This window comes from Vulpes lagopus, chromosome 2, assembly GCF_018345385.1.
Source record: "Vulpes lagopus strain Blue_001 chromosome 2, ASM1834538v1, whole genome shotgun sequence".
NCBI lineage: Eukaryota > Metazoa > Chordata > Mammalia > Carnivora > Canidae > Vulpes > Vulpes lagopus.
In genome coordinates, this window is record NC_054825.1 from 67,284,370 (window position 1) to 67,299,248 (window position 14,879).

The window sequence follows — 14,879 nt, forward strand, 5'->3', positions numbered from 1 at the left end:
GAAGGAAAACAAACAAGGAATAACTTCAACTTTTTTATTATCTTTTTAGTTCACTTCATACAATAATTTATATCTGTGAAAGAAAAATTTATTGAATGAAAAGCACTGCTTATGATTTACAAAGCAATGAAATAAGTTTAGTGAATTAAATAATACAAGGTTTTTTGGATCTGTAATTGATATACATTTGATTAAAAAAAACAAACAGTTTGTATTAGGTCATCACATATATTTATTTATACAATAATCAAATGCGTAAAACATAAGCAAGTAAGGTTTTATGGGACCCCAACAGAGGTATCTTTTCCTTAATCTTAAGAAAACCAAACAGTTTTAGAAGCTAAAGCTATTAAATTTACAGATGTACAAAACATCAAAACACTTTAAGCAAAAACTATTTTTAAGAAAAAAGTATGTTTTCTCATTTTCTATTCTTGGCATAAATGTTAATTCTTCCCAGTAGAACCAAAACCTCCTGAACCCCTTTCAGTGTCATCTAAAACCTGGAAAGACATAAAGGTGATAGCCAGGTAGTTAATTTTATTTCTCTTTCGGTTCTCTCTAGCTCCTAATCTGTAAAACTTTTATTCTTGCCACACCACCCTTTCAAAAAGGACATTACAAAAAGAAAATTAAGTTTTTAAAAAGCTCCATAAATAAAATTTGGGCAATTTTCAAAAAAGCTAGAGAAATAGAACTTCAGGGTATATTTAAATGATTTATTATCCAAAGTAATGCTATGAAATAGCTATGAAAAACATTTCACGAAATTCTAAAATAAGCTTTTAATTTTGCTTTAAGTAGGACTATTATTATGTGCTATTATTTAATTACAAAGAGCAGATGAAACCTTCAAAATTGTATTTTTCCCTTCACTGAAGATGATACATCATTTATTCCTTACTCAGCTTTTATGATACTTACCTGAACTTCCTCTATTTCTGGATAAAAAATCCGTTCACAAATGAGCTGTGCAATCCGATCGCCCTTTTTGACTTCAAAGGAAAAAAAGTTTATTACTGATATTTTATTGATGCATTCTCTATATCTTGCCTGTACAGTGAGAATTATAGGAGGGAGCACGTGTTATCTAGACACTCCTAACTCACAAAATTCACTGCATTTATGTGATTATATGCATTTAACGTACCTTCAAACTTTTCTTTGCCAAAATTAAATAGCACAACACCCACATTTCCTCTATAATCTTCATCTATGACGCCAGCTAAGGAAAGAAAAATAAAATTAGCATGGTTTATGCTACCAAACACCGATGGTGAGGTGTATTAGTAGGTGTTTGCTACTGAATCATTCTTATGCAGCTCCAAGATTTTAATCCTCACAAATGAGTGAGTGAATCTTGCTCCGGGACTCTGTAAAGTCTCAAAAGTAAGGAATGAATATTACTAAAATGCTAACACATAGAATTTATAGAACGGCCCTAATTTTCCCACCTGTCACCCCTACAAATGGTGACCATTTCCTATTCCAAACTGGGAGTACGTACTGAGCATCTCAGAAAACTACTACTGTTCATCTGCTGCACACCTGCTAAAAAGACTACACGAGTTGGGTTTTAAAGGCTTTTCCTAGTAGCAGCTTCCCACTAATACCCAGATTGAAATATGATAGTCATAAATAAAAACGTCAAACTGCCTGAAGATCTGCAATGGAATAAGCCAATGCTGACATTGTTAAGCAGCAGCCTAGCAAATATCAGAACATTCATTTTATAACAAAAATAGAGATGAATCTCTCCATTCATACTCCTCCACTCCTTTTGATTTGAGCCACCACCCTTTCTTAGAGCATGACCTCTCAGAAGACATGAGCACATCAGCTCAATAACGGTACGCTTTTCCATAATACCGTGTATAATCAGTGCCTATCTGAGATTACAAACACAAAGACAACAAATCTTTGCAGGAGAGGAACTTGAGCCAGGACCCTGCCTTGGCCCAGAGAGGTACATTTAGCAGGCTTGTTGGCATTTACATTTGAGCCGAGAACTTAAAATGTTTCCAATAAACAGAAGCACAGATAATGCAGGTGCACCAGGACTTTCCTGTTTCCTCTTTCAATATTGAGACATAACAACTCAATGTTTTTAGTATACTCAGAATTGTGCAACCATCACAACAATCAGTTCAGAGGAACATTTTCATCACCCCCTGAACAAAGTCCCCTACCTATTAGGAATCACTTCTCTTCTTCCTCATCCTCCCCACTGCCAATTTCCTTTTATACATGTTCATTTCTCCCCTCAGTTTGTAAAATGATGGATAGGATTCATGTGACTCTAATTAAATGTAGCTCCATGTTACAGCTTACATATTAGAAATACCCCACCTCCTGAAAAACAAACAAAACTCTCATTAAAGAAAAAAAAGAAAAGAAAAATAATCAGGAGTGTAGCTCAATGGGTATTAATGCTGGTTGACCAGACTCATAACTATTTGGGGGTCAGCTGAAAAAAAAAATGTTTTAAACAAAATAAGCATTCCCTTTCAATTTTCTCATATAGAGGGAAAATCTAGCATGGGGAAAAATATTCAGAAAAACCAACATTTTAGATTTTTCCAGTGGATTATAGAAGTTTAAATGAACCCCTGTGCTTTATAAATGATTTACTAGGGATAAGTGAAATTGAATTGAAGCATTCTTAAAGGTATCTGACACAACACTTTCAAGAGCTTGAATTACAGGTAAGTAATCTGTAACAGTGAGAAGTAGCAGAAAGGCCTCAGAGGTGGTTCATATCACGTCTAGACTAAAGAAATAGTCTATTTTTTCTTAGTTGCACAGAAACAAAACCTTGACCAACTCAAAGAATACTGAATGCCTGGCTTCTTTTCTCCACTGCCACTTGACCATTAAATTAGTCCTAAATGTGTTATTGGTAGAATGATGGAACCAGGTGTTTTCTATATTATCTATACGTAGAAAGTTCTGGCTATAGGAACAACCTGGATCAGATTCAGTGGAGAAATCCTTGCAGAGAACATGCTACTCCATGCTGGACAAATGACCCCAGAAGATTATGGAATCTCCAAGATGGAGGTCTCAAGTGCGGGCTAAGACTCGTTTGCCAAGGAGGCGTATAATGAAAACAATGTGGACCAACTTCTGAACTCTGTTTCTACTTTCTAAGAAAAATTTTAGACTACCCAAATAGCACACATATGTATAAAGTAAAACTCATAATGTTCCCCTACCTTCCCTCAGGTAGCCAATGTGACAGTAAGAGATTTTACGTGTTACTTTCTTGTATATTAATCAGATGTCAGACATCCTTGTGTATTGGTGATTTTTCAGTCTCATCAAAGTCTCCAAAAAGCACTTTCTTGATCAGAGGATGTGTACATTTGAAATTGTAATGGATATTTCTAGATTACTTTTCAAAAAAGGTGTATAATTCAAACTTTTATCAGCGATATTTAAGAATGCCCATTTCCAATGTCCTTGCCAAACCAAATGGCAGCAAGCTTTTCTTTTTTTCTTTTTTAAAGATTTATTTATTTACTTGAGAGAGAGAGCAAGCATGGGAATGAAGGGAGGGGCAGGCAGAGAGGGCAAGAGAATCTCAAGCAGACTCCCGAGCTGAGCATGGAGCCGGGAGCCTGACACAGGGCCTGATCTCATGACCTTGAGATCATGACCTGAGCCGAAAGCAAAAGTTGGATGCTTAACTGACTGAGCCACCCAGATGCGAGCAATTAAAAAAAAAAACATTCTGGCCAACGTAATGAGTGAAAAATGGTATCTCATGGCTTCATTTTGCATTTCCCTGATGACGACTGAGGCTACAATGTTTTTCCTCTATATGTTTGTTGCACATTTGTATGTCCTCTTCTATATGATTTTTTTCCTTATTTGTTTGGGTATTTAATTCTTTTTTTTTTTAATTTTTATTTATTTATGATAGTCACACAGAGAGAGAGAGAGGCAGAGACACAGGCAGAGGGAGAAGCAGGCTCCATGCCGGGAGTCCGACGTGGGACTCGATCCCGGGTCTCCAGGACCACGCCCTGGGCCAAAGGCAGGCGCCAAACCGCTGCGCCACCCAGGGATCCCCATGGGTGTTTAATTCTTTTACCTGTGACCTGCAAGTGTTTATGTTTTTACTTTATGGTATCTTCTCCCATACAAAAACGTTCCCTTTTTGTAAAGGCCTTTGTTATATATCTATAAAGTAGTCCCATCAAACTCAAATGGTTAGGTGTCCTGAATTCTGCAAAGCCAGATATCCATTAAGATTTTATACTTGGCACACAGAGATGTGAAAAGCCTTTTAACTAACTAAAAGAAATGAAGCTGTTTGAAGTCAATTAAAACGTATGGCAGGGGAAAAAGGCGCCCTCAATTAATACTTTTCTTTTTTTAGCATGAATGCCAATAGTATGAAAAATCAATAGTTCCAAGTTTATTTATTACTCAAAGGCAATTTGACCTTCAAGAAAAACCCAAGACATTCTTTTTCTACATAAGGAACATAAGCGTCAGGGATATTTCTCTTCATGAGAAAGCAGAAAGTATTTTGAAGTTATCACTGGAAAAATCATACATTGGAACTGGCAGAGTAATTAACTGACTTCAGGCAAAAGTTTCACTGTGTCAAGACTTTGGCATGTCATTTGTTGGAAACCCTCTTTAGTGAAAACTATCCACACCTACCAGATGTGAATTCTGAACAGAATCCTGCATACTCAACTTTTCCCTTTGACCCTTATTTACAGCCTGGGATTTCTAACAACATCTCTCTTCTGAAGTAAAAACTTGTGGCCAACTATGATAAACGTGTGCCTAGGAGACATTTTTAAGATACTCTGCATCCAAGAACACACCACAATGTGATTTTTATGAATAATACCACACCAGCCACCAGACAAACGAACTTTCCATTTCTTTTACATGAATGTTTTTCAGAAGGTTGTTTTAAACAGAGCAAAAATTAGTAACAAGTCAGAAAAGTTGCCATATTTAAAAAAAAAAATCTAAGAATTCTCTAGGGGACAAGAAGTCTAACTTATAGGGTCTAATATGTTCCAAGTGTCAGATGCTTTCACTCAATCCTTCAGAGGCAGGCACACTAATTTTCATTTTATGGGACAGCAAACTGAGGTTCAGAAAGTAATAAGTAGCCAATTAATGACAAAGCTGGGAACCAAGTCTAGTTGTTACCCCAAGCCCCATGTTCCTTTCACAACCCTTTGAGATTTCTTTAAAAAAATATGCAAATCTCTTACATCCTGAAGTTACAGTCCTCAGTTACCATACTTGATGTTATAAAAGTACTTTTGAAAAGCAAGCATAACTGAGCCCGGGGCCATTCTCAACCCAAGTGGGTTGTTCACCCATGCTGTGTCAAACTTGGCTCCTCAGTTCCTATGAAAGAACTACTTTGGGGATCCTGTCTTGCCCCACAGCACCATCTAGTGACACCATGGGGAGACAAAGGGGCAGGCCAGAGACAGCCTGGGGACCTGGGGACAGGCCTCATTCCTTACTTAATGCCCTCAGTGTAAGTGAGCTCAGGACAGCAGTTGGCTGGTGCAGGGATGGGGGGAGGTGACACCCTGCATTTAATTGCGGTATAAAGAACAGATGGACTGGAGTCATGGATAAAGATTCCAGTGTTTACCATGTCAACTTGGGCTCATCTCTGAGCTAGTTCTTCATTTGTTAAAAAGTAGCTTTGTAAAAATGGGAGGGATTTGGAAAATCTAGCATATTCACTTATGGAGGGGGGGCAAGGTGTCTAGGTTTTTGTTTTGTTTTAGATTTTATTTATTTATGAGAGGCACAGAGAGAGGCAGAGACATAGGTAGAGGGAAAAGCAGGATCCCTGTAGAGAGCCCGATACAGGACTCGATCCCAGGACCCTGGGATCATGCTCTGAGCCAAAGGCAGACGCTCAACCACTGAGCCACCCAGGCACCCCCCAAGATGTCTAGTTAATGAAGCACTCTGCTCACTATGATGGGAATAAAAGTCAAGATAAAGGTCAGTGAGATCTATACTCCAGAAAGGAGGAGATCCAATGCAACAGAACCATATCAGAAAGTGCAGAATTTCCTTATGGTGAGGGTGGTTAGGGAAACTACAGCAGGAGGGCCAGTAGAGACTGGGGCTCTGTGTAAAAGGGGCTTCTCCACAAAGCTGGTGGCTTTGAGATCCACGAGTAAGGCTTTATCATAAGGGAAACAGGGGTCGCTGAGTACTTGTTGGACAAAAAATGTTGACAGGGAAGCAAAGTGCTTCCTCTTCTCACTTAGGGAGAGTCTTTTTTTGTTTTGCCAAATGTGTATGGCTCTCTTATACAGGTACGAAAATTCTTCCAAGATTGACCTGCATTTTCTATAACCTTTTGTTTAAACAATTTCTTAGTTATTTAAACAAAACATACTGGCTTAAAAAAATGACATAAAAGCTTTTCCTACCCTTATAAAACTACCTTTCTTCTAAGAAGAGAGTCATTTTTGGACTACATTCAGATTATCACTAATCCAAGGCAAAAATCCTATTCATCGGATAATGTCTAGTTAGCCTATTAGTAAAATAAAACCATTTCACATAATGTCATTTTAAAATTAGACATAATCAAATGATATTTGAAACTGTATCACAATTGTCTATTCAGAGATGGAAATTTCTAAAGACGCAAAACAAAGTCATTTTCTTTTCTTAAAGATAAAAATAAAATCTGTCATTTGATTACTATCTCTTAAGCACAGGCAAAATAAACATATATCCATATATTTACAGAATAAAAATGTAAACATATTACCTCCGACGTCAATGAAGTGTTTTGCAGCCAAGCCAGAACGGGGAGCTAAAAAACAAAACAAAACAAAAAAAAGAAGTTGGCTCCTTTGCAGGGGGAGGGGCAATATTGGATATAATTTACACAATTTAAGCATGCCACTCTCAGCTCTTCGAACATGTACCTCTTCATCTTAACTTGAGCAGATGGTTCTGGATTAAAGAACGTATTTATTATACTGTATTATTAAACAAGTAAAGCACAGTGTAGAAAAGCTCGACAAAGTTCAATTCAAAAGCAGCTTAAACCACTTCCACACCACTTCAGTGCATTGAGGATCTGTGGTGGCATAGCAGTAGACTGCGAGGGTAGACTGCGAGGTAAGCAAGTGGGGACAACCAGAGACAACTCTTTCAAGCAGCCTGGCCACAGAGGGAGGACAGTAGCTGGTTGCGACACAGGACTGAGGAAGAAACGTCTGAGATCTGAGCACAATGCAGTATAGACGGGGAAGAGGGCAGAGGAGGAGGGTGGAAAGAGATGGGCATAAACTTAACGAGCAGAGCTTAGCTTAGACCTTGGGAATCTTATTCATGATTCAAATGCCACATGACATGTCTGTATAAACAAGTGAACCAGAGTGATGAAAGGCCTAGTATCAGTCAGGCAATGGTCAAAAAGTAACCTTAGAAATTAATTTCAATATGCTTTCTATTCTTTAAATAAAAACATAAAAAGCTAACTTTGTACCTTACACTTGCTGACTTGAGCGTCAGGCCCGTGGCTAATGATCCTGGCTTCTAGTTTTCTACTCCAGAATAACTTAAACCAGGCACTTTGTCAACAAATGTTGCTTCTTCCTGCTTTTCCTTTTATTTCATCCCATCTGCTAATCCCCACTCCCTGAAATATTCTCAAAATGCAGTCAAATGCTGACAAAAGGAGATAAAGAAAGAGCCCGTCTTGCTTTTTCTTTCAAAGGTTGAAGTATCAGCAGTTCTCACGCTCGTGGCAAACAAGATGGTGGTGTCCAGCCCCTCCCCACCCAGAGGAACACCTGTTTCTTTATGTTTACTCTGAAGTGAGAAAATGATTATGCTCTTGAAGAAAGTTTTGAACTCTCCGGTAACAGGTGACTCGCTCTTCCTTCTATCATATCCACTCTAAGGTGTTCCCCTCTTATGCCCTGAAGGGTGTCCCTGACCCCAACACACCCCATGGGAAGACACCCGAAGGGTAAAAGGCTAAATTGTCTGATGGACTCTGGGTGAACAGGAACCAGGAGTTTCATTCTTAGGATAAGAAAGGCCGTGTGCCATGAGCCCAAGCCCGCCTCCATTTCTTATCTAACAAAAATTCTCATCACCATCTTCACGAAGACACCTGACCTCAGATGCAATGTGATCCTTGAAGGGGATCACCTGTATTTTCAGGTTCTCAGGGAGGAGTTGAGAGAAAAAAGCTCCTGGGCCAATGTGAGCCTCCTAAAATCTCATGGAATCAGGAAAAAAAGAGGGTGGGGGGAATGCACAAAAAAAGCAGATATGTAAATGAAATGTAATGTTTTCAAATGGCTGTATTTGCCATCATAGTTAGCACTTCTTTATTTTAGGACACACACCAAACAATATCCGTTCCCTCATTTATATCCTAAATGAAACTAAAATGAAGGAATATATCATAAAGAAAGACCTTGACAAATAGTTACTATCTTAAATCACTTACCTACTCTTCCATAGCACCCAGAAGGAAGAGCTACTTGAATGTCTGTTTTCACAATGGCTTTCTCCATGGGTGGTAGTATATAATCATAGGCACTAGGAAAATAATGAAGGGAAATAACCAGTATTTATTCATAAAATTGTTTTTTACATTTTCTTCCTTGTGACAAAGTATATAGAATTGCTTTAAATATGTGTCACAAAATAATCACAAAATAATTTATGCAATCTTAAATTTCAATAACCCATCTGATTAAGAGTTCAGTACTCTAAATTTCCAATTCATATTTAAAAAAAAGTTTAGGGATGCCTGGCTGGCTCAGTTGGTGGAGTGTGCAACTCTTTCTTTCCCTTTTTTGAGACAGAGAGAGAGAGAGAGAGAGAAAACACAGTGGGGAAGAGGGAGACTCAACATGGGGCTCAATCTCACAACCCTAGATCATGACCTGAGCCAAAGTCAAGTCAGATGCTTAACCAACTGAGCCACCCAGGCACCCCAAGTATGCAACTCTTGATCCTGGTGCTTGATCCTTGTGCAACTCTTGAGCTCCACACTGGGTGTAGAGATTACTTAAAAATTTATGAAGAGGGCAGCCTGGGTGGCTCAGCGGGTTAGCGCCGCCTTCAGCCTAGGGAGTGATCCCAGAGGCCCAGGATTGAGTCCGACATTGGGCTCCCTGCATGGAGCTTGCTTCTCCCTCTGCCTGTGTCTCTGCCTCTCTCTCTGCATCTCATGAATAAATAAATAAAATCTTAAAAAACAAATTATGAAGAAAGTCATGGTAGATATTTCCTTTTAGTCCATTACTATAATTATGCTACCTTGAGATATAATCATTCTGGTGATTTTTTTTTTTTTTTTTGGTTTAAGAGGTTATCAGCATGCACTCTTGTTCTCCCTTGAACAAAATTTCGTAGGGAAACTGAAGAGCATATTAGCAGGAGGGGGAAGAAAGGCAGACTTTTAAAAAATATATGCTTTCACATGATATAAAAAGAAGAGAAAAGAAAAAAAAAGGAAAGATGTGCAAAGATGGTGGCATAGGAAAATCCTGAGCTCACCCCCTCCCACAGACACACCAAACCTATAGCTACTTATGGATCACTTCCCTATAAAAAAGGGCCAAGGAAGAAGGGCAAATACTTGCTAATAATAGCTAATATTTACTAACCCCTTACTCTATGCCAGGTAGTCCTAAATGCTTTATATAATTCATTTTATTCTCACAACAGTCATTTAATGGTTAGGGAAGACAGCAGAAGGAAGAGGGAAATGGGTGGACAACATGGGGGAAGGGGGCAGATAGAGTTGTGCTGGTGTATCTGTTCTGCTGGTCTTGGTAGATAACCACGCTTACCCAGCCGAAGCCATGAACCTCACTGGTTGGGGGGGCAGAGCTGATCACTGTGTAGAAGCCCTGGAGGACACTGCTGAGGACCTGGTTCTCTAAGATCCACCAGCAGATGCTGCTATTGTTGCTATTGCTGTAGCCCCCTTTCTTGACAGACATTTAAGAGATTTTACACTGAGCAGACCTGTGAGTTACTTTGGAGACCTTAATGAAGTCTGGTAAAGCTGTATTACATTTTCACTTCCCTCATTGAGATGTCCTCTTTCAATAGTTAAACTCTAATTTATTAAAGAGATCAGTTATTTCCATATCTATTTCCACATATAGTTATCTCTGTTCACAAGGAAGGCATTTTTTCATTTTTTAAAAGATTTTTTATTTATTCATAGAGACACACACACACACACACACACACAGAGAGACAGAGAGAGAGAGAGAGAGAGAGAGAGAGAGAGAGAGGCAGAGACACAGGCAGAGGGAGAAGCAGGCTCCATGCAGGGAGCCCGACGTGGGACTGGATCCTGGTCTCCAGGATCACACCCTGGGCTGCAGGCGGGGCTAAACCGCTGTGCCACCGGGGCTGCCCCACGAGGAAGACATTCTAAGTATCTTAAATCTAAGTCTCTCATATGACTCACAGCAATGCCCAGACATCACTCCACTTTTATTCATGAAAACAAAGGGACTGAATACATCCTTTTCAGCGATAAGGCCATACCTCACTTTTTTCTTTCCTGTCTTCTTTACTATCATCACACACTTCTTTCTACCCTTCTCCTATACTCCCTAGGACTCAGATCAATAGTTCTCACATTAGAACTACCTGGGATGCTTTAAAGTAAATCCTAAGGGGCAGCCCGGGTGGCTCAGCGGTTTAGCGCCACCTTCAGCCCAGGGCCTGATCCTGGAAACCCGGGATCCAGTCCCACCTCGGGCTCCTGCAAGGAGCCTGCTTCTCCCTCTTCCTGTGCCTCTGCCTCTCTCTCTGTGTGTGTGTGTGTGAGTCTCTCGTGAATAAATAAATAAAATCTTAAAAAAAAAATAAATCCTAAGGATTTAGCAATGTATAAACACGCATTCATTCCCCCTAGTATCACTGGTCACCTACCTTAATGGTTCTAAGACCTGACACAGTAGTCAAGGGGAAAAAAAAAGCACTAAATTAAGAGTCAAAAATTTTATTACATTCAAACCCTCAGGCAATAAACTCAGCTCTTCACAAACTCCCTCACCTGTAAAAAGTAAGTAGCACTTTATCTGCTCCAGGACTGTTGTCAGGATTAAATAAAACCGCACAAATATAGTTTTTTTTTTTTTAAATATAGTTTTTAGAAGAGGTAAAAAGTACTGAACAAACGGAAGCATGGTAAGATTACTGATATTCACGCTGCATTTCATATTCCTGCCGTTTCTAACATCCCCAGTCCTTGGGGTGAACTTGAATATGGACATATGGAGAAATTTCACAATTGCTTTGAGGCAGAAGCACCCTTCATTAATCCTCCCCAGCTATTTTCACATTCAGCACCTAGACATCCCCGTGGCTTTTCTCTCTCTCTGGTGCAGTGCATCACCCTCAGGCCACGTCTTAAAGGCCACGTCAGACCTTGTTCATCTTTACCTTCCACTTGGAATGGGTACAATAAATGCTACAAAACAAATAATGCCTTGGCGGAGGTTTATGTATAGTTACCATTCTGCACGCTTGTCCCAAATCCTGATTGAATTTATGCTAAAGAGGAAAGCTAAAATTTTCAACATTAGAAAAAGTCAGAAACCCTACATATATGCAAAAAGTTTGCTTATGTAATCTTTCTTTAAATTTTTATTTATCTTTTTAAAGATTTTATTTATTCATGAGAGACAGAGAGAGAGAGGCAGAGACAAGGGAGAGGGAGAAGCAGGCTCCATGCAGGGAGCCTGATGTGGGACTCGATCCCGCGTGTCCAGGTCACACCCGGGCTGCCCTGTAATCTTTTTTTTTTTTTTTTTAAGATGTTTATTTTGCGAGAGAGAGAGAGAGAGCATGCTCGGGCAGGGGAAAGGGCAGAGGGGGAGGGCGAAGCAGATCCCCCGCTGAGCAAGGAGCCCACAGTGGGCTGCACCTCAGGACCCTGGATCCTGACCTGAGCCAAGACAGACGCTTAACCGACTGAGCCATCCTGCGGCCCTGTTTCTGCAGTCTTTTAAGTGAAAGGTTCACCGTGGCAGCAGATGGCAAGAATATAGGCTAGCATGACTGAGAGTTGTAGAACTCCAGAGCGGGCCCTTCTCTCGTGGGGTGGGGATGGCGCGGGCAGAAGGCGGCCCAAGTCCCCACTCACCTGTACAGGTCGTAGCCCGCAGCCCGCGGGGACCCCTTGGTCGGGGCGGTGGCGTGCTCCGAGAGCCGGACGAAGCGCAGCCGCATGCCGTCCTCCGCAGGCCGGGCCCGCTTGCTGGGGGAGATGGCAGGTGTCGCTTCAGAGCAGGGCATGGCGGAGCAGAACGGGAGAAGAGAGAGCCGCAGTGGAACGAGTGACCCCAGGACGAGCGCGCCCGCCAGAATTTTAAATCTCCCGCCAGCAACCACCCGCCCCGCCCACCGCCCGGGACGAGCCCACTGTCCTGGCTGAGAGGGGAGGCGACGTTCAAATTCGCGGCTGGAAACCCTTCTTGCGAAGCGGGTTTGGGATATGGGAAACCACTGCGCCTTTTCAAGCTTTTGCCACTCAGGGCACGGTACCAACCCGAGCGCGGCCAGCCTCGGGGGCCTCTGGGTCCCATAGGAGAACCCAACCACCTCTCCCACTGGGGGCCCCAATGGAGGCGCGCACGCGCATGCGCACGCGCAGGGACTGCGCGCCCTCCCGGTGGCCGCGGCGCCCGCAGCCGGGGCGGGGGGGAGGGGCGGCCTCCCAGCGCCCACAGCCGGGGCGGCCCGGGGGGCGGCGGCCGGCGGCCGGGCTCCCAGCCTCCCCGCGCTCCGCCAGGCGCCCGACGTTACTGGCGCGGCAGCCGCCCCGGCTCGGGCTGCGAGTGCTGGACAGCGGTCGGAAGAGCGGCCCCGCGGCTTCTCCTCTGGGCGCGGCGCCGCGCGCGTCCTTAAACACGGAGCGGAGCCAGGACGTGGAGGAGAGATAGCCGAGCGCGGGGCGAGGGCAGAGGGGAGTCATGCCCCGGGGTTCGGGCGCCGGTGGGTCGTCGGCCGCGGCTGGCGCGCCGGGCCTGCACCCTGAGGTCGCGTCCGGCCGGGATGACCTCGGAAGCAGTAACGCCGCCGTGTGACGGGGAGCGCACGCAGGCGGCGCGTCGGCGGACCTCGGGCGGGCCTCCGGCGGGCAGGCCCCGGCGCCCCGGGCGCGGCGTACGTCAGCCTCGCGCCCGCCGCCCGCGTCCGTTTTGCGGCCCGGGATTTCCCGGAGCCTGGCCCCAGCGCGCTGCTGCGTTACCTGGGGCGGCGCCGCCGGCGGCCGTGGCTCCTCAGGTGCTAAGCCCACGGAGCCGCCTCGCCGGGGCGGGTGCAGTGGCCGCGCGCGGCGTGTCGTTTACCCCGTGAAGGAGGGCGGGGGCCGCGCCTCGCGACGACCCCAGGACAGCTAACTCGGTTGCCAGCGCCGCTTCCTACGCCCCAGAGAAGCAGAGATGGGGAGGGGGACCCCCCAGCGGCTATGCTTCCAACAAAGATCCCGGCCACCCTGGAATAGCTCACCAGAGGGATGTGTAAATGGCTTCCTAGGTGATCGTAAATTGGGTTTTGGAGGATGAGCGTCCAGTTATTTCCAGAACTGCTGCAAACATCTGAAAACCAAAAACGTAACGCAGCTTGTCAAAATAAATGCAAACTATGCTGCAGTTTTAGAAAAATGACCAAAAAAAAGAAAAAAAAGATAGGGTTTTGCTGAGGAAAAAGAAAAAGAAGATAGGGTTTTGCTGAGGGAAAAAAAAGGTTTTGCTGAGGGAAAAAAAAGAGGGTTTTGCTGAGGAAAAAGAAAAAGAAGATAGGGTTTTGCTGAGGAAAAAAAAGGTTTTACTGAGGAAAAAGAAAAAAAAGGGTTTTGCTGAGGAAAAAGAAGATAGGGTTTTGCTGAGGAAAAAGAAGATAGGGTTTTGCTGAGGGAAAAAAAAGGGGTTTTGCTGAGGAAAAAGAAAAAAAAGATAGGGTTTTGCTGAGGAAGATAGGACTTTCCTGCTGTGCCTTCTTACAGGCCCCGCCTCTGCAGCTTCTTATTGGCTCCTTTCAAATGTTGGATGAGGTTATGGATATACCCTTTATACTCTCTTCCCTGCCTTAAAACAGCTCCCACCTGATGGGAGATGCCTCACCACCGTTTTCTAGCACAATAACCTTTTCTAATTACATCATGTATAATCTGTACTTCTTTCATTATTTACTTATTTTTTCCCATTGTCTATTTGCTCCAGTAAACATAAGCTCCAGAGGGCAGGGACCATATATGTCTTCGTTCCCTCTTGTATTCCTGGGGCCTAGCCTCGAACCTGGCTCAAAAGAGCGCTTCATAAATATTCTATGAATGAAAGAGCTCTCATCGCCTATTTCATCCGGCCCCTGTATAAGATCACTTCTCAAAATCTTTTGGGTTTTTTTGTCTACCTCTTTAGTTAATTTATTTTTTAGAGAAGTAGAGGGAGAGAGAGAATCTCAAGCAGGCTGCACACCCAGTGTGGAGCCTGACAGGTATGATCTCGCAACCCTGAGATGATGACCTGAGCCAAAATCAAGAGTCCGTGGTTTAACTGACTGAGCCACCCAGGCACCCCACATCCACCTCTAATTTTTTAAATCCGTATGTTTTGTTTTTCTATATAACGCCTTTTCTCCAGGCCCACAATGAAAAACTGGTCTACTCGCCAAAACCCTCCCCCAAATTTCAGTTCTCAGGGGGCAATGCTTCCAACTTTTTTCGGCTCCTTCTGCTGGAATGTACCTCCCTATTTCTAAATTATACGTTGCTGTTTTTTTTTAATGGCATAGACATCTTCAGAATTAGGGTAGTTGAGGAGTGAGGAGGAGGAAGTTGAGGGTAGTGAATAGTCTCTTAC

General features: G+C 43.0%; 1 protein-coding gene across 2 annotated transcripts; it reads right to left on the reverse strand.

Annotated features, from left to right (window-relative positions):
• Positions 1–214: 214 nt before the first annotated feature.
• On the reverse strand, positions 215–13,101 carry DUT (deoxyuridine triphosphatase). Of its 2 annotated transcripts, XM_041745717.1 has the most exons (7): positions 12,823–13,101; positions 12,161–12,296; positions 8,489–8,580; positions 6,788–6,832; positions 1,151–1,225; positions 925–995; positions 215–503 (listed from the first exon to the last, which is right to left on the reverse strand). In XM_041745717.1, exons 1-7 carry the CDS (start codon positions 12,989–12,991, stop codon positions 447–449), a joined length of 645 nt encoding a protein of 214 aa, XP_041601651.1. In that variant the 5' UTR covers positions 12,992–13,101; the 3' UTR covers positions 215–446. The 2 variants fall into 2 exon arrangements, with proteins under 2 accessions (XP_041601651.1, XP_041601652.1); XM_041745718.1 differs by having other exon boundaries at positions 12,161–12,978.
• Positions 13,102–14,879: the final 1,778 nt, after the last annotated feature.